The sequence below is a fragment of the Symphodus melops genome (assembly GCF_947650265.1).
Source record: "Symphodus melops genome assembly, chromosome: 12".
NCBI classification, from domain to species: Eukaryota; Metazoa; Chordata; class Actinopteri; order Labriformes; family Labridae; genus Symphodus; species Symphodus melops.
Window position 1 is genome coordinate 24,865,266 of NC_136702.1, and position 26,356 is coordinate 24,891,621.

General features: G+C 41.7%; 1 protein-coding gene across 1 annotated transcript in view; it reads right to left on the reverse strand.

Moving 5' to 3' along the window:
* The window catches only part of LOC306832401 (uncharacterized protein), a 126,430-nt gene that overhangs the window by 25,472 nt on the left and 74,602 nt on the right, over positions 1-26,356 (reverse strand). The window contains exons 8-14 of the mRNA XM_079357052.1: positions 25,365-25,541; positions 24,405-24,581; positions 23,787-23,960; positions 14,757-14,906; positions 9,764-9,870; positions 7,671-9,615; positions 6,233-6,406 (exon numbers count right to left, since the gene is read on the reverse strand). Of these exons, the coding sequence (XP_079213178.1) occupies positions 6,233-6,406; positions 7,671-9,615; positions 9,764-9,870; positions 14,757-14,906; positions 23,787-23,960; positions 24,405-24,581; positions 25,365-25,541 (2,904 nt within the window). The remainder of the gene's footprint in view (positions 1-6,232; positions 6,407-7,670; positions 9,616-9,763; positions 9,871-14,756; positions 14,907-23,786; positions 23,961-24,404; positions 24,582-25,364; positions 25,542-26,356) is intronic.

The following is a 26,356-nucleotide window of genomic DNA, read 5'->3' on the forward strand; positions in this document are numbered from 1 at the left end:
GAGTTGAAGGGTCTTCAGAGATTTACCATAGCACCCTGCTAAAATAGAATTACAGTAATCCAACCTGGAGGTAACAAATGCATGAACTGATTTTTCAGCATAATTTTGTGACAGGATCTGTCTGATCTTAGAGATATTACGAAGGTGAAAATAAGCAGTCCTTGAAATTTGTTAAAGGAAGGGCTAAAGGAATAGATGGCTCAAATGAACTATGACTCTCTGTCAGCCTGGCTACAGTGCTGAAGAGGTATCTAGGGTTGTTTTTATTTTCTTCAATAAGAGACGAGTAACAGGCAGTGCGGGCCTGCCGTAGAGCTTTCATATATCTATTATGACTATCTGGACAAATTAAACGAGATTCTATCGTTTTGGTGGAGCGCCAAATTCTTTCACACTTACGTGACGTTAGTTTTAGAGTACGGGTTTCTAAATTGTACCATGGAGCTGATCTCTGTCGTTTGATTGGCTTCTGTTTTAGGGGGGCGATTGAATCCAGAGTAACTCTAAGTGAATCCACCGCACTATCTACAAACTGATCTAACTGAGAGGGACTAAAGTGATTATAGGAGTTTTCAACTAGGTTAGAGGATGGAACAGAAACAAAGGCAGCTGAAATAGCTTCCTTAAATTTAGCTACAGCATGATCATTTAAATTTCTAGAGAGCACTTTTTTATTAAGAGGAGTTAAGGTTGGTAAAAAGAAATCAAAAGTTACTAGGAAATGGTCTGATATCAGAGAATTTTCCAGAAAAACCGACAAACTATTAATTTCAATACCATAAGCTAAAACAAGATCCAGGGTGTGGTTAAATCGATGAGTAGGTTTGTTTACACCCTGGGTGAAGCCAATAGAGTCCAATAGAGACATGAAAGCCGTGCTAAGACTGTCATTAACAACATCCACATGGATATTGAAATCACCTACAACAATTATTCTATCACTGCTAAGAACTATGTGTGATAGAAACTCTGAATATGGGCCAGGAGGGCGGTAAACTATAACAACTAGAACTGGCTGAAAAGTTCTAGAGACTGGATGTGAAAGACTGAGTGCAAGACTTTCAAAAGAGGTATAATTCAGCTTTGGTCGAGGATTAATTATAAGACCAGAATTAAAAATAGCTGCTACTCCACCACCTCGACCAGTGTCTCGAGCTATATGAGCATTCAAATGACTGGGAGGGGTGGATTCATTTAAACTAACATATTCATCCTGAGAAGGTTTCAGTTAAGCAAAGTAGATCAATATGATTCTCTGATATTAGCTCATTTACCAGGAGAGATTTAGATGCTAGGGATCTAATGTTTAGTAAGCCGCATTTAATTGTTAGATTTTTTTGCCAAATCGTATTTGTAGTTTTGATTTTGACTAAATTGTTATGATTTACGTCTCTTTTATTGAGGTTGAATTGCCTATGACAGGTCTGGGGCGGAGAACAGACACAGCATCTATAGTATAAGTAGGGTTACAGCTATAAGAAGATCTAACTGAGTTACAGTTAGATTTACAGTCACAAGGACAGCTATAGTGGCAGGTAAACAGATCTAAAGGAAGCGCAGAGAAGTGTGTAAGACTGCAGCTCTGCCTCCTGGTCTGAACTCTGATGAGTTGTCAGGGTTTGGGACTAATAAACTCTGCTACGTTTCTAGATAATAGAGCTGCACCAACCAGAGTAGGATGGATGCCATCTCTAGCTAGCAGACCAGGCTTTCCCCAAAAGGACTGCCAGTTATCTATGAAGCCCACATCGTTTACTGGACACCACCTCGATAGCCAGCGGTTGAATGAGGACATGCGGCTATACATGTCATCACTGGTCAAATTAGGGAGAGGACCAGAGAAAACTACGGAGTCCGACATCGTCTTAGCAAAACTACACACCGACTCCACATTAACCTTAATAACCTTAGTCATTTGTGCCGACATGAATTACAATTTCATCAAATCTACGTTTAACCTTTGTCAGCAGCTTTAAGTGACCCATGATGTCGCCCGCTCTGGCCCCGGGTATACACCCGGGTATGCCCGTTGACTTCACTAACTTCACGTTTCTGACTATGGAGTCTCCAATTATCAGAGTTTTTGTCTCAGCGGGTGCGTCGCTGAGCGGGGAAAATGAGTTTGAAATGTGAAGTGGTTGGTGGGGAGCCGTGAGCCTCATTTTCTTACTATGCCTCCCTCGGACAGTAACCCAGCCACTGCCTCCCGGCTGCTCGGGAGCTACCGGGGGAGGTTTAACACTATGTCGGCCCGCACCGGCTACAGAAGGCTGGCTAACTGCTGCTGCGTAAGATAACTGTGACTCTGACTCAAAGGTGCGGAGCCTGCTCTCTAACTCAGACACCCTCGCCTCCAAAGCTATAAATAAACTACATTTAATACAGATACCTTTATCAGTAAAGGAGGACGAGGAGTAACTAGACATCTGGCACACAGAACAAGAGAGAGCAGGAGAGGGAGAGGCAGGGAGAGAAGCCATCGTATGAGAAGCTAACTGCTAAGTTAGCCTGAGAGCACATAGTTTAACGCAAACAAAAGATCTATAGATAGCTAGCAGGGGTGCTTGGTGATTATTTCGATTACTCAAAGTGTGCAGTGAATGGAGACAAATGTAAGAAAGTACACAGGATAAACAATCTAGCTTTAGCTCTATCGATCGGTAGTAGCGATAGAGCGAGACACAACAGGAAGTGATGCAATACGCAGAGAGTGATGCAATACTTATCGTAGTACGTCGTAGTACGTTTGTCTTACATAATGTGTAATCCAGTCACAAGTGTTCAGGTTGTGATGAGTATCTCAACATCACTTTGTCCTGATGAATCAAGTTTTCTCTAAATGATTAGAGGATCATTTCTGATTGTGTATTCACTAAATCTAAATCCTCCAAATGTCAGCTCAACATTCATCCAGCTGTTCATGTGCACAGATGAAGAACAGGCTGCTGATCTCAGTCAGCTCTGTGATCTTACTACATGTATCAAATCACACATTATTCAATCACAAGTCTTCATGATTTCACTTCTTAACAGAACCAGAGGAAACCAGAGGCTTCATGTGCACCTTGTTCAACTTTACTTCACAAAGTCACAAAAACATTTTCACATCAAGTCTCTAAATTTTTCAACAACTTGAAAAAAATCTCCTCAATTGCATAATTTCCCAAGATTTAAATTCAGATAAATACTGAAAATAGATAAATCCTGAAATGTGCATTAATAGAGGATGTGGATTAAAATGATCCAAATGAATGACACAGTCAGTGATCTGACCTCAGAGTCTCCAGTCTGCAGTTTGGACTCTGCAGATAATCACACAGCAGCTTCACTCCTGAATCCTGCAGGTTGTTGTTTCTCAGGTCCAGCTCTCTGAGATGGGAGGGGTTGGACTTCAGAGCTGAGGCCAGAGAAGAACAGCTGATCTCTGACAAACTGCAGTCCCACAATCTGAATAAAGAATAAAAGAAGTAAATGTAGATGACAGTGATCTTTATACATGAATGTGTGATGTTGTCCACATGAACACACTGATGTGATCATCATCTGTTCATTCCAACATTGAAGGACTTTATTAGGATGCATTAATACTTTAGTTCTTCCTGATCCTTCTTATATTCAAACACTCAAAGCTCCTGTGAGGAACTTTCATTACGTGTGTGTTTTGGCGCCCCCCTGTGGACAAAGTGAAACCTCTTCTCTCTTTACTGATCTTGTCCTGTACAGTATTCCCTCACTAAAAACTCCTCCTGCTTTCTTTGAACTCTACAAACTACAAGTCAGTGTGAATCTCTTCTGTAGGAAATGTAAAGAAAGGCTTTTCCAGACAGCGTCCTGTGATTCTCCTCATGTGACAGCGAGCAGCTGGAAACAGGCAGACTTTCAAAAGGACTTTATCATGTTGGTGGTCTCATTGACTTTAGACAACCATCAAGAGAAATCCAGATTACTTTCAGTGTGTTTCATCAGCAGATCAAACCTCCTCACACTACGTTTAAATCACAGAGTTTGTTTTGATATATGATCATAAAAACATGAACGGTATGAAAGAGAGGAAGAATGATCCATAAACAGATGTTCTTCAGATCTCTTGTAAAGTGGACTCTCAGTCAGAATGATGAGGTCCAGCATATATGACAATAAAATCAGACAATCCATCCAAACACATGTCCCGTCATGATGTGATCTGTTACTAAAGGACAGTTCATGGAGGTTTGTCAGAGTCCTCTCTACACTCCTAAATGTCTCTGTGCTGCTCTTCTCTGGATCTGTGTATTTCATATGGAGCTTGTTTGGAAGTTAAAGGTGATAAGAGGCTCATGAACTGTTTGTGATTATCACCACACATTCTTTAAACCTGTGAGCCGTACAGGAAGCTGTTCTTAGATCAGAGGCTCGACCATCTAGCAATCTAATGAGTCATGAAGGCAGGCAGGACAAACACAACATGAGATTAGCAGACCCTCTTCAGTGGACTCAGGAGGTCAGTGGGGGCTGGGAGCAGAGCTGCTGCTAATGTTAGCTTGTTTCATGGTGCTCAGCTTGTTTTTAGGTTAGGATTCACACAGTGTTCATCATTCCTGAGGTGTTGAACAGCAGTACAGACTCAAAGAAAGAAAAGGTGTCTGACCTCAGAGTCTCCAGTCTGCAGTTTGGACTCTGCAGATAATCACACAGCAGCTTCACTCCTGAATCCTGCAGGTTGTTGTAGCTCAGGTCCAGCTCTCTGAGATGGGAGGAGTTGGACTCCAGAGCTGAGGCCAGAGAAGAACAGCTGATCTCTGACAAACTGCAGAACTTCAATCTGAACAAAGAATAAAAGAAGAATAGAAATAATGTGTAATCCAGTCACATGTGTTCAGCTTGTGATGAGTATCTCAACATCACTTTGTCCTGATGAATCAAGTTTTCTCTAAATGATTAGAGGATCATTTCTGATTGTGTATTCACTAAATCTAAATCCTCCAAATGTCAGCTCAACATTCATCCAGCTGTTCATGTGCACAGATGAAGAACAGGCTGCTGATCTCAGTCAGCTCTGTGATGTTACTACATTTATCAAATCACACATTATTCAATCACAAGTCTTCATGATTTTACTTCTTAATAGAACCAGAGGAAACCAGAGGCTTCATGTGCACGTTGCTTTTTAATCTTCATGAAGATTAAAATCTCTGCATGAAGATGATTCATAAATCTTGAATACTTTGACAGGATATAGAAACATTTTAAAAACTCAATCTAAACTTGTTGTAAATGATAAACTCTGTCACTGGTCCAACCGGCCTCCTTTGTGTTTCTCTTTGAACCTCCTGCGTTGGTGTGACACTTTGACCTGTGTTAGGACTGACACTGACATCATCAGGTCACATGCCGGGCTGTGATTGTATGATTTTAAGTATGTCTGTTGAGTTATGCTGTTTTGGATGAATGTGTATGTAACCCAGTTGAAAACCACCAATTATATTATATTAATGTGTAATGTTGCGTCTGGTTATACCTGCATGTCTGTGCATATGCGTCATTAAAAAAAAAAATAATAATAATAATAATAATAGTAATAATAATAATAATAATAATAATAATTTTATTTGTAAAGCACTTTACATTTTTAAAAATCTCAAAGTGCTACAGAGTTTAAAGGATAACACATAAAGCATAGAAAACAAAAAAACAAAGTTACAAGAAGGCTTTTCTGAAAAGATGGGTCTTTAGGCTTCTTTTGAAAGCAGCTGGTGTTCAGGGAGAGCGTTCCACAGTCTTGGGGCAGCAACAGAGAAAGCTCTATCACCCATAGTGCAGAGCTTGGACCTCGGTGTTTCGAGGGTGTGTGTGGATGTTGAACGGAGGGTGTGTGAAGGGGTCTGGGGGAGAGGAGTGCAAAAGTGCACTTACCATTCTGCAGATTTGTACATATTGGGGTTTATGGTTTTGCTATTTATGTTTAAAACACTTTCAATATATAGTGCCATAACCAAATACAACTAACGATCTCTGTGTGTTGATTACTGCACCTACACCTCCAAGAGTCGAACCAAACTTCTGATCCTAGCCCAGTGTGAGTTTACGTGCTACACTGTAGTATTTGGCACTGTGTACATGCTACATGTATTTCTTTATATTTGTGTTTGGACCCCCTTAAAGACGAGACCATACATCTCGATCTGCTAAACTTTAATACATTCAAACTTAGATTCTATTATATTCATATCTATATTACAGTCAGTGATCTGACCTCAGAGTCTCCAGTCTGCAGTTTGGACTCCTCAGTCCCTCACACAGCAGCTTCACTCCTGAATCCTGCAGGTTGTTGTTACTCAGGTCCAGCTCTCTGAGATGGGAGGGGTTGGACTTCAGAGCTGAGGCCACGACGTCACAGTGAGTCTTTGAGAGTCCACAGTGATGAAGTCTGTAGTGACACATTAAAAAGAGAAAAATGAGTTATAGAAGAAGTGTTTGATATTCACGTCTCACATTTGATGATTAAACAGTTTGACCTGTTTGGTCTTAACTTTACACATCAGTGGAATCTGTCACTGACACAAAAAGTCTCATCACTGGTTTTCAAACCTGCACATTCTTCACCTGTCAATCATTCACTAAATGTTACTGATGAATGGAAACTAATGGAGTTTTATTTAGGAGGACATCATGTCTATGGTGTAAAATCCCCCCTCCTTCTCTCACTCTCCTCTACCTGACTTTATGTTTCCTGGATGGGCGGAGCTTCAGAGCAGATAAAGGCAGCCAGCTCACCTGCTGTGAACTCTTTGGGAACAATGGAGCTGACTGCATGTGAATGCCTCATCCATCCTGATAGTTTGGACTGTGAGCTTAAGATGGAAGTTTCCTTTGTTGAAGTCCAATAAGTAGCAGTGAATGAGTTCATTTATTTATCTACTGATTTACTTTGGTTGTGTTTAAGTCATATCTTTAATTCTGTAGTAAGTTTTAAAGATGAACATTAGCCTTTGTTACATCTGATCTGTGACTTGGATTATGATGATTATACCACTGAGTTGGACTTATTCCCTGGAACTGGTGTAGCCTCCTTCCTCTCAAATATTCTTCATCTATAGTCTGTGAGCTGAAGTGTGATCTATTCAGAGGACTCTCTCTGGAGTAGAAAACCATTTGAAACTCATTGAACAGAAACTCTGGAGTAGGACCATCTCATTCTCGTCTGGCTCATTTCTATAAAGGTGAAAATACAGAGACTGCTGCAGAATGATCCAGAAATCTAACAAGTCAGCAAAGAATCAAATGTAGTGAGGTGAAGGATCTCCTGTAAGAACAGTTTATTTGTGATCTACCTGCTGAGATGTTCAGAGATGATACTCATGATTGATTAGTAATGCCTGCAGAGGCTGGAAGGGGGCGCTCACAGCATCTGATATCTCTCTTTTCAGGGATTAACACTATCACACATCTCAGTCACTTCTTTGGGAATTCTCTCCTGAATGTGTTCACAAGAAACTATCAAAGACTTTTATGAACTCAGGACAAAAACCTCAAAAACATCACGTCTGAAAAAAAATACCACTGACTGTTTCTCCTGAACATTAACAGAGGAACGGTTTTTGATGAACAGAGAGGATTATGTTTAGTTTATATTAAAATAAGTAAATTAGTACATGACACTGATTTATAATACTCATCACATCTGGACTTACTTTGCCTTCCTGCAGTTCCTCACAGCTGGAATCAGTCTCTGTCGTCCCTGGTTTGATGTGTTGTACTTCTCCAGGTCCAACTCATCCAGAACCTCCTCGGACATCTGCAGCATGTAGGCCAGAGCAGAGCAGTGGATCTCAGAGAGTTCCTCCTTTGATCTGTTCTCTGACTTCAGGAACTTTTGGATCTCCTGATGGACTGAGAGGTCGTTCATCTCCGTCAGACAGTGGAAGATGTTGATGCTTCTGTCAGGAGAGATATCTTCACTGTTCATCTCCTTCAGGTTGTTGATGATTCTCTGGATCATTTCTGGACGGTTGTCTGTCTGACCCAGCAGGCCTCCTAAGAGTCTCTGGTTTGACTCCAGAGAAAGACCATGAAGGAAGCGAACAAACAGGTCCAGGTGACCGTTCTGACTTTTCAGGGATTTCCTCATTGATTTCTTTAGGAACATTTCCAGGGTCTGTTTTTCTCCCAGAAAAGCCTCCAGTACTTTTCTCTTCCTGTCGGTGAAACAGTGGAACATGTAGACTGCAGCCAGAAACTCCTGAACGCTCAGATGAACAAAGCAGTAGACTGTTTTCTGGAAGATCACACACTCTGATTTGAAGATCTCAGTACAAACTCCTGAGTACACCGAGGCCTCTGTGACATCCAGACCACACCGCTCCAGGTCTTCTTGGTAGAACATGATGTTTCCGTCCTCCAGATGTTCAAACGCCAGCCTCCCCAGCTTCAGAAGAACTTCCCTGTCGGCCTCCGTCAGCTCATGTAGATTCATCTGATGTCCCTCACCATACTTGTTCTTCTTCCTCTGTGTCTGAACCAGCAGGAAGTGTGAGTACATGTCAGTCAGGGTCTTGGGCAGCTCTCCTCTCTGCTCTGTGCTCATCATGTGCTCCAGAACTGTGGCAGTGATCCAGCAGAAGACCGGGATCAGACACATGATGTGGAGGCTCCTGGATGTCTGGATGTGTGAGATGATTCTGCTGGACAGATCTTCATCACTGAACCTCCTCCTGAAGTACTCCTCCTTCTGGGCGTCCGTGAAGCCTCGTACTTCTGTTACCCTGTCAACACATGAAGGAGGGATCTGATTGGCTGCTGCAGGTCGAGAAGTGATCCAGATGAGAGCTGAGGGGAGCAGATTCCCCTTGATGAGGTTTGTGAACAGTGTGTTTAACGATGACTTCTGTGTGACATCAGACACAACCTTCCTGTTTGTGAAGTCCAATGACAGTCTGCTTTCATCCAGGCCGTCAAAGATGAACAACAGTTTACAGACAGCGAGCGTCTCTGCTGCCAGCTTCTGTAATGTTGGATGGAAAACACGGAGCAGCTCAAGAAGACTGTAGCGCTGATCTCTGATCAAGTTCAGCTCCCTGAATGAAAGCAGGATCAGCAGACTGACGTCTTGGTTCTCTGAGCCCTCGGCCCAGTCCAGAGTGAACTTCTGCACTGAGAAGGTTTTTCCAACACCAGCGACGCCGTTTGTCAGAACCACTCTGATGGGTTCCTGTTGGTCGGGTTGAGCTCCTGTCTTTGGTTCCTGTTGGTCGGGTTGAGCTCCTGTCTTTGGTTCCTGTTGGTCGGGTTGAGCTCCTGTCTTTGGTTCCTGTTGGTCAGGTTGAGCTCCTGTCTTTGGTTCCTGTTGGTCGGGTTGAGGTTGTGTCTTTGGTTCCTGTTGGTCGGGTAAGGCTTTAAAGATGTCCTGGCACTTGATTGGAGTCTCATGGACGGTCTTCTTCTTTTTAGAGTCTGTCTCCATCTGTCTCACCTCATGTTGGGTGTTCACCTCTTCTTTCTGCCCCTCTGTGATGAAGAGCTCAGTGTAGATCCTGTTGAGGGGGGTTCTACTTCCTGTTTCATCACTTCCTTCAGTCACACGTTCACATCTCGTCCTCAGACTGTCCTTATGTTGATCTAAAACCTCCTGCTGATCTACTGAAAGAGAGAATGATACAATCTGATTATTGTTTTCAGATGTTTTTGTAAAAGAAGTAAAAAGAGTTTTAATTTCTAGAATTTTGACATTGACCAATGAAAGTCGTGTTTTAGGAGATCACAGAAGCACAAAGGTGTACAGTCTTACTTTGTTCAGTGCTGCTCTGACTGACTGTCTGCAGTCCTGATCCTGGTCTGGATCCATACCGAGGACAGGACGTCTGCTCCTCTCTAACATGAGTCCTCTTCATCCCCCTGTGAAGACATGTCTTTAGAACTAAACTGATGGTTGACTGATAGAAAATATGAAGATTTATCAAACACAATCTAAAGAGTCAGATGATCACAGAGAGCAGGTAACGCCTTCTTTCTTCTGTTTGGATTCATTTGAGTCAGTCAGACTGAACACCATGTGCAGTTCTCAACTGGGCCACCACCATGTCTTTATAAATTACATGTCATATGTAAAGACATGCCAGGCTAAAAATAGGATAATGTAAACAACACTGCCAGAGCCACAAGGAGATTATAATAGGTGTATGAATGATCAACAATGAATATTATTGGCAGAAATAGAGGGCCCCAAAATCAAATCTTGCTTAGTGCCCCATGAAGGCTTGGGCCGGCTCTGAACTAACGTGAGGTAAAGTCTGCGTCCGCACATCGGAGAACAACACGGAGAACATGACAGCTACTTGAAGGACTTTGAGGATTATTTTGAGTCATGTAGAGGTTTGAACAGGCATGTGAACTAGCTTACTCTGATGTCTGCTGTTAGCAAAAGTTACGTCCCACAGATAGTTTCTGTAGCCAGCTCAGGCTCCACAGTTCAACAAACGTTGACTTTAGAAATGTTGTAAAAAAGGAAAAAAAGTCTGTTTTATTACTCGGTTTCAAAGTTATGATTCCAATGATATGAACGTGCCTGACTAACTAACTTGTTGTAACTAATTAATAATCAATAAAAAACAGGTAAGAAAACGGAATATCTCGCGCACATATACAATCTTAAAGGGAAAGTACACCTTTTTTATCACAACATATCAAATTAATCAAAACACATGAAATTTTTATCAAGTTTTAACTAGGGATGTCCGATAATATCGGAGGGCCAATATTATCAGCCGATATTGACTTAAAAATGTAATATTTGGAAATATCGGTATCGGATTTTTACAACCGATATTGGAATTTCCGAGTCTGCATGAACGCAGCATGGGACATTTATGGGCGCGCGTTGATGACGTTAAACAACAACATATTGCAATATATACACATGAGGACGAAATTATTAGCCCCCCCATGAAAATTTCACTTTTATTTAAGTATTTCCCAAATGCTATTAAATAGAGCAAAGAATTTTTAACACAGCCTTTTTAAACATCCTAGTGTTATTTTGGATGCTTACATTATTTTACTTTGCACAGAGAAATGAAATTATATCACAAAAACCAAAAACTACCTGGGTCAAAATTATTAGCCCCCTTAAGAACTGACCTGTTAAATGAGCCATAGAACAAAACACTGTTGAGCAATGATGTGCATTACCTTTGTACTGCTCAAAGCTTGTAAAATCAAGTTAAAATTGAGTATTGTCTACCAATTTACAAACGGTATAAAAAGGTCAGTTGGGATTGAGCTGTCACTTGAGAAAGCATCATGGCAAAAACAAAAGACATCAGTTTGGACCTGAGAAAAAGAATTGTTGATGCACACAAAGCAGGAGAAGGATATTCAAAGTTATCACAGCGATTCCAAGTGTTGGAAGACAACAGACGACGACCCAGACCCAGTTTTGCTGCTGACTGCTTGAGGTTTTCTTTCAAAATCTTCACATATCCTTCTTTCTTCATGATTCCTTCCACTTTGACGAGATTCCCAGTTCCAGACGCACTGAAACATCCCCACAGTATGATACTCCCACCACCGTGTTTCACTGTGGGGACGGTGTTCTTTGGGTTATACGCCTCTCCCTTCTTTCTCCAAACATAGGCAATGTCTCTATGGCCAAAGAGCTCTAGTTTTGTCTCATCTGACCAAAGGACATGCTTCCAGTATGCATAATCTCTCTCCAGGTTGTCCTTAGCATACTTCAGTCTGGCTTGAAGGTGTCTCTTCTGCAGAAGTGGAGTTTTTCTTGGTCTGCAACCTCGCAGTCCATTCCTGTGCAGAGCTCTAGTGACTGTCGTCTTTGAGACTACAATTCCTGACCTGGCTAAGTCGTTCACTAGTGTCTTGGCAGTTGTTCTGGGGTCTTTAGACACATCTCTCACTAGTTTCCTCTCCAGAGTCTTTGACATCTTTTGCTTCCTACCTCTGCCAGGCTTGTTCTGTACTGTGTTGCTCTCTTTGAATTTCTTGAGGATACCTCTCACTCCAGTTCTTGACACTTGGAATCGCTGTGATAACTTTCAATATCCTTCTCCTGCTTTGTGTGCATCAACAATTCTTTTTCTCAGGTCCAAACTGATGTCTTTTGTTTTTGCCATGATGCTTTCTCAAGTGACAGCTCAATCCCAACTGACCTTTTTATACCGTTTGTAAATTGGTAGATAATACTCAATTTTAACTTGATTTTACAAGCTTTGAGCAGTACAAAGGTAATGCACATCATTGCTCAACAGTGTTTTGTTCTATGGCTCATTTAACAGGTCAGTTCTTAAGGGGGCTAATAATTTTGACCCAGGTAGTTTTTGGTTTTTGTGATATAATTTCATTTCTCTGTGCAAAGTAAAATAATGTAAGCATCCAAAATAACACTAGGATGTTTAAAAAGGCTGTGTTAAAAATTCTTTGCTCTATTTAATAGCATTTGGGAAATACTTAAATAAAAGTGAAATTTTCATTGGGGGGCTAATAATTTCGTCCTCATGTGTACATGAACATATTGTTCATGTTGTAAAGTCAGTGGTTGATAATGTGTTCATAATTCCGATTATGTGGAGAGTCAGTGAATGCACCAGCGAGAACGTGTTGAGTGGCTGTATGAGAGAACGCTGGGGGAGACAGTTGGATAGTTAGGGCAAGTTATGGTTTTGTTCTCCGCTGTAAACGTCGTGGTCACGGCCGACAGTGACCGGGTTATTAAAAGTTGTTATTTGAACGCTCTCATCGTCCTTTAACGTCCGTACGGACGCTGCAATATACAACACGCTGGACTCGTGGCTAACAAGTTAGCTCACCCGGTGAATGAGGTGTCCGTGGTTTGGAACTATTTCCAAGTGTCAACTACGGATAATGAATTTGCAATGACTGCAAAGCGTCGGTTATGCGAGGAGGAAACAAGGTGTCTTCCTTTAATACATTTAATAACCCATGTTATTACTTAATTACTGAATCACGCGGAGTTGCTACATTGGCGCAGCAAAGTGATGAAAAGAAGCAACAGCCGAAACCGAAGAAAACCACACAGTTGTCGCTTAAAGAGTCAACTGAGAAAAAACAATGTGGCAGCAATGGAGAGACTGCAGGTGGAAGTGCACATGACCCAGGCCGGGAGGACCAGGACTGCCCACCTAAGAAGGCTCGAACCTGCGGGACATGTAGCAAGAAATCCCTGCAGAGAATGAAGTTGCAGCTCAAGCACCTACAAGCGAGACAGCGCAGGTGAATAATTGATTAACTTAATCACCAAACTAAATTTAATCTGCTGTGCTGAGTGCGTCACATTAAAAATATACATTACATGCAATGAATACAATAACCATTTGGCAGTCAGTGCTTCAAAGAAAAATAAATAATAGAAATTCTATTAAAGAAATGGAGGAATTCTATTATATATTTATTCCCTGTCTCTCTTTTTTATTCTTTCTTTAGGTGCATGCATACCTAGGAGAAGACATCCTCTCGATGCCCTTTGGAGTACTGGAGGCATCAGGAGAGAGGATTGTGTTACTCTCAAAAGAGATTGAGCCCAGTTTGAGTTTATTATTTGACAAGTTATGGCCAGTCATTCATTGACTATGTTTGTTTACAACTAATGGACTGAAGATATGCCTCTTCCTTTTTTTATATTGTCTGTGGTGTTGTTTGAGGCTGTTTGTTGTTGAGGTTTCTCTCTAACACTAAATAAATATGGCACTTTTTTCCATAATTTAAGTTGTTCTCTTATTTTTCTCAGTGTGTTCATTTGGAAAGCCATGTTTCATTCACATATGCATCCAGTGGGGCATCACAATAAAATTAGGCATAATGTGTTAATTCCATAGGAGATATTTTATGTTGTTGTTACCTCACAGTTTTGATGTAAAAAGCCTGCATATATCGGTATCGGTGATATCGGTATCAGAAATTAAGAGTTGGACAATATCTGAATATCGGTAGAAAAGCCAATATCGAGCATCCCTAGTTTTAACATGTTTAACTGTATTGATCATTATGAACTGTTCTTTTGCCTTTACAAGTCATCTAGTCAGAAACAGATATAACACTCCAGGATTATACTTCATGTTCACGTTGAGTTCCCGTGCTTCTGCTCGTGCATGAGAAACCGTACCATGCCTCAGATCACCTCTTCCATCCGTGCCGGGCCAAGACCACGGATCAGAGCGCTCACTCAAGTCTAAGGAACTGGACTTTGGGGGACTCACTTCATCATCTACACTTTACCTGTCACTCAGACTTTTCCTTTGGCTCTCTGCTTTCTCAAACACCTTCTTACGTATGAGCTCACAGGATCATATCAGATGATGCTGAAAAGACTAAACAGAGACAAGAACAAACTGAAACAGGGGCCGTGCTGAGCGCCATCTTCTGCTGCTGATAAACGTACTAATGAGAAGTAGGAGGATAACGGGCAGGTTCAAAGGTTTATAAAGCCCCGTTTCCACCGAGCGGTTGGTCTCGGTACGGCGTGCATTTTGCGGCGTTTCCATAGACTAATCCCGGGAAAGATTCCCAAATAACCGATCCGTACCGTCCCACTTTTTGGGACCCTTCCGTTGGGGTGCCAAGAATGTCGAGCCAACCCAAAAAGGTGGATCTAAACACTGCAGTCCGCTGATTGGTTGAAAGAATTGTCACTTCCTGTGTTACATCGGCAAACAAAACTCCGCCGTGTTGACTGTTACAAGGTGACTGAGCCTACAAGGAAACACGGAAACAAGGAAACAAGGAGACAAGGAGTTAGTAAGAAGACTTACTTTGAGTCTGAGGCTCCAGATTCTTTACTGAAGAGTAGAGGATCATCTTTGGACAGATCACTCTTCAGAGACAGACAGCTGGGTACAGGAGACTCTGCTCCGTCCTCCTCGTCCTCTAAACTCACATCCATGATCTGATCTGAAGTCAGTCTGAGAGGAAACACAGAAACACTCACTGAGAGATCAACACAAGAGGAACAGGAGAAACCAGTTTGATCTAACTACACACACACACACCTAAACACACCCACACACACACACACACACACACACAGACAGCTCATATGAATGTCAGCTGTGACTTCATTATAAATTGTCTGTGTTCAGTTCACAGGAGGAAACTGAGGGCCTGATTTACTAAATCAAATCTAAATGTGCTATCTGATGTTCTAACAGCGTGCAGTGAGGACTGCATCTTTCATATGAGCTAAACAACACGTGCTGTTCATTTAGTACGTTTGCCTTAATGAATATGCAAAACGAGGCGTGTCTGCCTCAGCATGCAAAATACTGGGAGGAGAAAATGTAAAGAAGTTAAGTTAGTACACACAGTGTGATTTACCAAACCAGGTAAAGACTGCTGTGGTTGTGACGTGTCTGAATTTAACACCTTTGAAAAGAACGTGCTCATCCAAGAGCCCCAGTGTTACGCACTGCAGGCTGCAGATAGGAGGAGACACAGGTCCGATCAGACACAGGGCTGACCAGCTTCTGGTGCGCCACGATGGCACGAGTGGCACACACACTGCACAGCAGTGCCACAGAGGACCGTGTTTAATACCCAGGTTTTCTTATAAGCCACTTTTTCCTTTTGTTATATTCATATTTATCTGCTATTACTTGAAAATACTGGATGTTCATTGGCCTCTCACTAATACCTACTTTGCGCTTGCAGTCGTCCAGAACATTAAAATGAATGAACTCTTCCTCTCTCTCCAAAAGACACGTGATATCCAGATTTCCTCTTGTGAAAAGATTGTGTCATGAATGAGATTTGTTTGCAATTGAAAGAGCGTTCAACAGGCTGACTTGGATTTTGGATGACGTCACGAAGGTAGTGTCTGTGTTGCTCAGCGGGATTGAACCAAGGCAGATCCAGCGGTCAAGTGACATCCAGCTGGTCAATGCGGGAAAAGCCGGCATAAACATCTTACCCCCACCTGAGTAAAGACTCACTTTATCATCTTCTCTACACTTTAGCTGTCACACAGACTTTTCCTTTGGCTCTCTGCTTTCTCAAACACCTTCTTACGTATGAGCTCACAGGATCATATCAGATGATGCTGAAAAGACTAAACAGAGACAAGAACAAACTGAAACAGGGGCCGTGCTGAGCGCCATCTTCTGCTGCTAATAAACGTACTAATGAGAAGTAGGAGGATAACGGGCAGGTTCAAAGGTTTATAAAGCCCCGTTTCCACCGAGCGGTTGGTCTCGGTACGGCGTACATTTTGTGGCGTTTCCACAGACTAATCCCGGGAAAGATTCCCAAATAACCGATCTGTACCGTCCCACTTTTTGGGACCCTTCTGTTGAGGTGCCAAGAATGTCGAGCCGACCCAAAAAGGTGGAGCTAAACACTGCAGTCTGCTGATTGGTTGAAAGAATTGTCACTTCCCGTGTTACATCGGCAAACAAATCTCCGCCGTGTTGACTGTAACACAGCTGATTGTTTACGTCTGTATTTGTCCTCGCTGCACACAGCCTTCTCTGAAACAAAGCTGGATTGAGTTCTTGTAATAAACAGTCACATGACAGTGACAGAGGAGATGAACTGCTGGATGTCTCCAGCGTTGGTTTTGTTTGTGTAGCGTTTATCTCCTTAGTTGAATTTATTAGTTAGCGGTTAGCTGTTAGCAGTTAGCTGCATCTTATGACGCTATTTCCATAGCGGGCTTAATCAAACCAAACTGTACTGATCTGTACCGGACTGCTGTGTGGAAACGGGGCTGAAGAGTCCTCTTAGATTACAGCTTTACAAGGTGACTGAGCCTACAAGGAGACAAGGAGACAAGGAGTTAGTAAGAAGACTTACTTTGAGTCTGAGGCTCCAGATTCTTTACTGAAGGTTATTATAGGATGATCATTGGACCAATCACTCTTCAGAGACTGACAGCTGGGAGGAGACTCTGCTCTCTGTCTGCTCCTCTCAAATCTGCAATAACAAACTTGTATTATATTTCCATCACATGAATCCCTCTTTAGATACCACAGCAAAAACAAACAGTTTGATCTCATGATGACATTTGACCAACAGGAAATATGGATGACAGGAATAATGAGGATTTAAAAAATTATTTCTCTTTAAATCAGAAAGTTTAAACTCACAGATTGATTTGAGTAGAAATTAAATCTGAAGTGAAAATGAATTGTTGAGTTTTCTTACTTTGTGTCTGAGGCTCCGGATTCTTTACTGAAGTTCATAGGTTCGTCTTTGGACAGATCACTCTTCAGAGACAGACAGCTGGGTGCAGCAGACTCTGCTTCGTCCTCCTCGTCCTCTAAACACACATCCATGATCTGATCTGAGTCAGTCTGAGAGGAAACACAGAAACACTCACTGAGAGATCAACACAAGAGGAACAGGAGAAACCAGTTTGATCTAACTACACACACCTACTCACACACACCTAAATACACACACACTAACACACACTAACAATAACACACGCACGCACATATTCACACACACATACACACACTCACAAACACACACACACACACACACACACACACACACACACAGCTCATATGAATGTAAGCTGTGACTTGATTATAAACTCTGTGTTCAGTTCACAGGAGGAAACTGAGAGTACAGAAGATCAGAATCATTTTTATTGTCCCAGTTTGTTTCACCCATAAGGAATTTAACTTCAGTAGACTGAGCTCTCTCTGTACAATAAAAACATTAAATATTAACAATTAGCTAAAAATATAAACAAGTAATTAATGACCAATATGTAGAAGACTAAATAAGATAATAGTTCAAAAGGATGATGAAGTAAACATGAGGCAGTAATCTTTACAGTGTGATGTACGATAAAAACTCTGATAAACACTCACCCTGCTTCTCTCTTCACTTCCTGTTCATTACAAAATCTGACTGACTGAATACTTTTACCTTCAGCTTCCCGCCTCCTCAGGTGCCTTACCTGTTTCTCATGAGACTGGATCACATGTTGCGCCTCCCTCCTCCAGCTACAGAAAATCAGAGTGTGTGTGTGTGTGTGTGTGTGTGTGTGTGTGTGTGTGTGTGTGTGTGTGTGTGTGTGTGTGTGTGTGTGTGTGTCTCACAGATATGTTTCTGACCTCTCTGAGTTTGATGTCTTCAGGTTAAATGTTTGAACTCTAACCATGTGAACATTTAGTAAAGAATCTGTGGTGAATAAAAGCTGACTGAGGCCTCGTTTACACGGAAACGCTGTGACAGAAATGCATCGAAACGACCCCACTCTGGATTCGAGGTACAGACCGTCTACACGGCAGGTCTCTGAGTGAAAACGATGTAGTTCTAACGCACGGCCAGCAACGCAGGCTCACCAGCACAACCACTTCCTCCACACGATCCTCTTTAGCGGCTAGCTCTCCCAAGTCTTACCTAAATGCTGCGTGTGGTCGCCCTGTGCTTGCGTAAAGGTTGAACAATTAGCTGCAAGTGTTCGATGCTCTTTCGGCGGCGATATACACGATGTATCATATCAAGGTTCTGTTTTAAGAGACGATACAACGAGAACACCTGCTGAAGCACATAGCACAAGTGAATCCGCCGCCCCTGTTTTTATTTATGTTTGTTCTCGGCTACTGCGCATGTCCAAATGTAAGGGGAGGTCGAATTCAAAAGCTTGCGTTTTCCCGTGAAACACCGACGCCGTGTGAACGAAAGGCCAATCCGCTACTCAACTGTGTCGTCTTACTGTCACGGCGTCTCCGTGGAAACGGGGCCTAAGTGTTTTCTTTGACTTAAAGGAAACTGTCTCAGCGGGTTCAAGGTGACGACTTGTTGTTGACTGAAGGACTCAGAATAAAGACAGACTGCAGCTTGTTCTTCATGTGCAGCTGTTTGTTGAACATGATCTCATGATGACATGTATAAAACCATCTGAACATATGTAGAGCTGTGCTGCCGGTTTAATCTGACAGAAGAGCAGAAGAAGAAGCTTTTCCTTCCTGTTAACAAATAAAACATGTGCTATTACTTCAGACAAACTGCTGTCAGTTTGTTCTCTGTGTGAAGCCAGGCCCCCTGTGTGTTTACTCCTTTACTTTCACTGAAGTGTTTATCAGCACATCACATGGACTCTGCCTGTGTTATAAACCCAAGCTGCTCTGGATACACTTCTCCCCGTGTCGCTCGTTCCACTCCGCCCTCGCTGTGCGCCACACATTTACTACTTCTTTATAGCAGGTTTCACATCTGCTCCTCTGAAAAGATGGACATCATTTCAGGAGGACTGCTCCGCATGTTCTCCTGACCTGACTGTTCACACATGCAGCTCAGAGCAGGAGACTCTCCCTGTCAGACAGGAGGGGGCGGGCTCTGCTGAAGTGACGCTATAATGACAATCTGTTTGAGCTCGTCAGCCAGCAAAGGGGAGGAGCTGACAATTCCAGATCTCTGTAACTACCACCACACGAGGGCGCTGTTGTCAAATACATAAAAGGAGCCTTGCATATGATGTGGATGTGAGAAGAAATATATTTAAGTTATGTAAGAGCCATTTTTTGTGTTTAGGATGAACTGTGGTTTTCATGTCACTAGGTGTCACTGTTGGGTGGCTTAACACAGCCTATATGAGTATGACGTTTGTCATCAGACAGGATGTTGTTGTTTGACCCCGGAAGGGCTTATGGTTTTTGACCGCTGAAGCGGCATGCAGTAAGTCAGGACCTGCTGTGTGGAAGCTGTATGATTATATTGATGATCGGTAATAAACCTGTTTGGACAGTGTTTTCTTTGCACATGGGGCTTAGTAATAAATGTAACGTTGAAACGAAGAAAGACACGTCTGAAGAAAAGTTATTTGACGCAACACACCAGGAAACAGCGCGTCATCCAGGTCACTCCTGGGAGTTAAACTAACAACACAAGCTTTGTATTGGACTAAGCTTCTACAAGTTATATATAAGTAAAGCCATTCATTTGATTTCATAAAAAGTCTCAGTGACGTGATATAAGTACACATTACCACCATCCATAGACCAAGCCTTCAGACTTCCAAAAGTTACCACTTCTAATGCTAACAACAGTTCCAGCTGAAAACCTGCTCCCTGGGTGATCCTCGTGAAGTTCAGCTGTTTGAACGACAGAGACCGGGTGATGAAGGCTGCTCGTGTGAAGAAATCACCAAAGTCAGAAGTGCTTGGTGTGATGGATCTTTATTTCCAGATCTTTCAGCAGAGATCCAGCAGCAGAGGAGAAAGCTCGACGGGGTCAGAGCCCGACTGCACAATCTAGATATCAAGTTTGGATTACAGTCCCCAACAAAGATGAGAATCTACCACAAGGGTAAACCGTTCAGGTTTCTGACCCCAGCAGATGTTGAGGCCTTCATCCAAGAGATCGAGTCAGGACGGTCTCAGTCTGAACAGAATATGGACCTGAGTGAGTCCAGTTAGACAGCCCGTCTGGATCCACATTATAATAGCTCAGACTGGCTTTATTGGATAAGATCATATTACAGAGTCAGGTTTTGTGTTTCTTGTACAGGGACTCTGGAGAGATCCATCTCTGTTCTAGAGAGGGGATGGGTTTTTTTTCTTTAATTATCATGTTTTGTTGGCACACAGGTTATCATTGGTCAGAGAACTGTTTATGTAATATGTAACTGTAATATTATTGAGGCTGGGTTATGAGTAGTACTCCTATTATCATTATGTCTTTATGGAAAGATCCTATTTCTCCAACACATTTACTCTCAGATGAGGTTGTGTGCATAAGATGGCCCTTCTTGTGACTCGTCACAGGAGTAGTAATTCTTATCCATAAATCAATGCCTTTTAGGATATAAAAATCTCTAAATACGTCTTTAATTAAATACTAACATTATTAATAATTAATGACCTGTATTTTACAACACACAACTAACACAAAATTATCAAGTTGTGGGTTAGTTGTCTGCTTTGTTTAAAAGACGTAAATGTTGTCTCCAAAGAAGAGAGAATTTTCCTTTATAATAATAATCCTTTATTTATCTCACAATCAGAGATATTCACAGTGTTACAGCAGCAAAGCAGGATAGCAGAAGAAAATCACAGATAACAATACAAAAGTATAGGAAACAATATGCATCAGAATTAACAATCAAAGAGCTAAACAATATGCATCAAAAAGGTGTATATAACAATGCAACAAGGCTAGTTTATTAAGTACCTCACACAGGGGGCACCATAATGTTGGTGTAGAAGGCCTCACACGGGGCACCATAATGTTGGTGTAAACTGCCTCACATGGGGCACCATAATGTTGGTGTAGATGGCCTCACACGGGGCACCATAATGTTGGTGTAGAAGGCCTCACACGGGGCACCATCGTGTTGGTGTAAACTGCCTCACACAGGGCACCATAATGTTGGTGTAGAAGGCCTCACACAGGGCACCATAATGTTGGTGTAAACTGCCTCACACAGGGCACCATAATGTTGGTGTAGAAGGCCTCACACGGGGCACCATCGTGTTGGGGTTTTAAGGAAGCGACAACACGATCAGCAATTATGGCTGGTTTTATTGAGTAAAATTTGGTCATGAAATTAATGTTCATAATTAACTCAAACTAATACGAATTAAAGTATTAATATAAATCAACAATTATTAGTAATCTGTGTTCAATAAACCTAGGGGCAACACCATGAAATCAGGACACAACGAAATATTACCAAATCAGTGAGGGGTCAAAAATCATTAACTAAATACTAATGTTTTTACCAATTAACAACCTGGGCGTGAAATCTGAACACAAAGCCGTTGCACACAGCCTATGTTACAATGCAAATACACCAGTAATCTCAAACGACTGCTATTTAAATTATAACAGACTTTATTTAACAAAGAAACATTGACTTAATCAATGAAACTTAACCAGGCAAATAACTATTAGAAACTAAATTACAGGAACAAAGCATAACAAAAGAGTGGCAGATGTCTAGTTTTCTCCAACATGTAATGTGTGGAGAACAGATTCATTAGAAATATCACTGAAATGAACTGTGAGCTGATTCCTCTGTCAGTCCCTGATGGATGAAGCTCTCCTCAGCTTGCAGAGCTTCTCCACACACAAGATGGTGGAGGTTCCTCCTCTGTGGATCATCAGCTGCTCCTCTCTGCTCCACCAGAGTCCTGATCACTCACATGATGACAGAGATCATCTCCAGCTAATGAGAGAAGAAGAGAGATGATAGAAATCATTTTCTACTCTGACTCCCTTCATCAGCTGTGAGTCATCAGATTCCCCCACAGCGCTGTAACTAAGCTCCGCCCCCCACTCCACCTTTGTACTGTAACACTGAATGGTTTCATATTGGTGTCTGAGTGTGAGATTTGACACTGAGTTATGGGACATGTTTGATCAAATAACGAAGCTGTTTGAAAAAGAGACAAACATGCAAAAGTTATTTGAAGATGTTCAATGATGAAGAGCTTCTTCTGCCTTTGAATGATTTCTTCATATGAATGTTTAGTGTCTCCATGCCGCTCTGTTTGTGATGCTCAGAGCTGCAGCTGAACTTCTCAAACTGTTCTCGTCTCCACATGAAAGAGTCAGAGCAACACATTCAGTTCAGAAAAGAAACAGGAGTTCTTCTGCTCAGTTCTGAGGTGAACTAACGATGGGAAGGAAATAGAAGAAGTCGTAGTTTGGACATGAATCCTCTCTGATGTTTCTTTGTTTCTGTCAGTTGTCCTTCCTGCATTTGTTCCTGCAGCTGTGTAACTTTAGTCTTTGAGCCTGTTTGTCTTCAACTTCTTCATATTATTCATATAGTTTGTTCACAGTTTGTTAGATATGATGATCTGCTGACTGCAGACTCTGTGATGATTGTGATAGGTTAAATGAAGATAGCTCCGCCCCTTTTATGTGAGCGTGCTCTCTGAAACTCTGGGTTTACTTCTCAGGTTGATAAGCAGCTTCATGTGACTGTTCAGCACCATCTCTTCTGTCAGGGTTAGTGAAGCCAGATCACAGAAAACAAACCCTGAGTATGTTGAACTCTCTTCATAGTGTCCACCCACAAAAGGATTTCTCCAACAACAAACAAGAATCTGAAAATATGAGCTGATGTGTATCAACAATCTGTCCCCTGAACCTCTCTCCAGATGTGTTCAAAGACAGGACGGAAACAGAGAAACAAGAAGCTCAGTGAATAGAAACTGTAACATTCACCAACGTAGATCGATATTTAAACATTCAGCTTTCTCCATCAAAGGCTGTAAACACCTGAAATCACATTAAACACCTGAAATCACGTTAAACACCTGAAATCACGTTAAACACCTGAAATCACATTAAACACCTGAAATCACGTTAAACACCTGAAATCACGTTAAACACCTGAAATCACGTTAAACACCTGAAATCACGTTAAACACCTGAAATCACGTTAAACACCTGAAATCACGTTAAACACCTGAAATCACATTAAACACCTGAAATCACAATAAACACCTGAAATCACATTAAACACCTGAAATCACATTCATCTCACACTTCAAATCTTCTTAAAAAAACAGTGACATGAGAGCTGTGCCCACTTTTAGATTGTATCTTCAATCTGTAATGTTCTCTGCTTTAAAGCATTTGTATTGTCATATTGTGGTTCATGTATTTTAATGGATCCTCATCAAGTGTTTTGGAGTTTATTGTGTTTGTTTACACAAAGGACCAACTAGAGACACGAGCTGGAAATTAACAACAGCTATAAACTCTTTATGCAGCTCATCAGTTTCTTTGTATTGAAACTATGTTCAATCACATTGTCCCTATTAAATAAATGAATTCAAATATGTGGAGGGTTTACTAAAGAACACTGAGAGACTGACCTCAGAGACTCCAGTCGATAGTTTGGATTCTCCTGAAGATCACGCAGCAGCTTCACTCCTGAATCCTGCAGCTTGTTCCCACTCAGGTCCAGCTCTCTGAGATGGGAGGGGTTGGACTTCAGAGCTGAGACCAGAGAAGAACAGCTGATCTCTGACAAACTGCAGTCATCCAATCTGAATAAAGAATAAAAGAAGAATATAAATAATGTGTAATCCAGTCACATGTGTTCAGGTTGTGATGAGTATCTCAACATCACTTTGTCCTGATGAATCAAGTTTTCTCTAAATGATTAGAGGATCATTTCTGATTGTGTATTCACTAAATCTAAATCCTCCAAATGTCAGCTCAACATTCATCCAGCTGTTCATGTGCACAGATAGAGACTGTGTATGACTCTTAGCTCTGTTTGAATTCTAACCACACCACCCATCTGATGGAGTTCACTCTGAACCAGTAACATCAGCACTGACATCATCACGTCACATGTGGGGCTGTGCTTCTGTGGTTTTAAGTATACGTTTAAGTAAGCTTATTATTAGGTTAGAATTCACACAGTGTTCATCATTCCTGAGGTGTTGAACAGCAGCACAGACTCAAAGAAAGAAAAGGTGTCTGACCTCAGAGTCTCCAGTCTGCAGTTTGGACTCTGCAGATAATCACACAGCAGCTTCACTCCTGAATCCTGCAGGTTCTCGTTGTAGCTCAGGTCCAGCTCTCTGAGATGGGAGGGGTTGGACTTCAGAGCTGAGGCCAGAGAAGAACAGCTGATCTCTGACAAACTGCAGCCCCTCAATCTGAATAAAGAAAAAAGGAAGAATGAAAATAATGTGTAATCCAGTCACATGTGTTCAGGTTGTGATGAGTATCTCAACATCACTTTGTCCTGATGAATCAAGTTTTCTCTAAATGATTAGAGGATCATTTCTGATTGTGTATTCACTAAATCTAAATCCTCCAAATGTCAGCTCAACATTCATCCAGCTGTTCATGTGCACAGATGAAGAACAGGCTGCTGATCTCAGTCAGCTCTGTGATCTTACTACATTTATCAAATCACACATTATTCAATCACAAGTCTTTATGATTTCACTTCTTAACAGAACCAGAGGAAACCAGAGGCTTCATGTGCACCTTGTTCAACTTTACTTCACAGAGTCACAAAAACATTTTCACATCAAATCTCTAAATTATTCAGAAAATTGAAAAAAGAAATCTCTTAAATAAAATAATTTCAAAAGATTTAAATTCAGGGGTCGCCGGTGGTGCAGTGGCAAGGCGCGCGATCCCATGTATTGAGGCTATAGTCCTCGCGCGCGCGCGGGCGGCCCGGGTTCGCGTCCGGCCTGTGGCCCATCTCCCGCATGTCTCTCCCCACTCTCTCTCCCTCATTTCCGACTCTATCCACTTTCCTCCCTCTATAATAAAGGCAAAAAAGGCCCAAAATAAATCTTTTAAAAAAAATAAAAAAATAAAAAAAAAGATTTAAATTCAGACAAATACTGAAAATATATAAATGTGCATTAATGGAGGATGTGGATTTAAATGATCCTAATGAATGACACAGTCAGTGATCTGACCTCAGAGTCTCCAGTCTGCAGTTTGGACTCTGCAGATAATCACACAGCAGCTTTACTCCTGAATCCTGCAGGTTGTTGTTGAAGTTCAGGCCCAGCTCTCTGAGATGGGAGGGGTTGGACTTCAGAGCTGAGGCCAGAGAAGAACAGCGGATCTCTGACAACCTGCAGTGCATCAATCTGAATAAAGAATAAAAGAAGTAAATGTAGATGACAGTGAGCTTTATACATGAATGTGTGATGTTGTCCACATGAACACACTGATGTGATCATCATCTGTTCATTCCAACATTGAAGGACTTTATTAGGATGCATTAATACTTTAGTTCTTCCTGATCCTTCTTAGATTCAAACACTCAAAGCTCCTGTGAGGAACTTTCATTACGTGTCTGTTTTGGCGCCCCCCTGTGGACAAAGTGAAACCTCTTCTCTCTTTACTGATCTTGTCCTGTACAGTATTCCCTCACTAAAAACTCCTCCTGCTTTCTTTGAACTCTACAAACTACAAGTCAGTGTGAATCTCTTCTGTAGGAAATGTAAAGAAAGGCTTTTCCAGACAGCGTCCTGTGATTCTCCTCATGTGACAGTGAGCAGCTGGAAACAGGCAGACTTTCAAAAGGACTTTATAATGTTGGTGGTCTCATTGACTTTAGACAATCATCAAGAGAAATCCAGATTACTTTGAGTGTGCTTCATCAGCAGATCAAACCTCCTCACAGTACCTTTAAATCACAGAGTTTGTTTTGATATATGATCATAAAAAACATGAACGGTATGAAAGAGAGGAAGAATGATCCATAAACAGATGTTCTTCAAATCTCTTGTAAAGTGGACTCTCATTCAGAATGATGAGGTCCAGCATATATGACAATAAAATCAGACAATCCATCCAAACACATGTCCCGTCATGATGTGATCTGTTACTAAAGGACAGTTCATGGAGGTTTGTCAGAGTCCTCTCTACACTCCTAAATGTCTCTGTGCTGCTCTTCTCT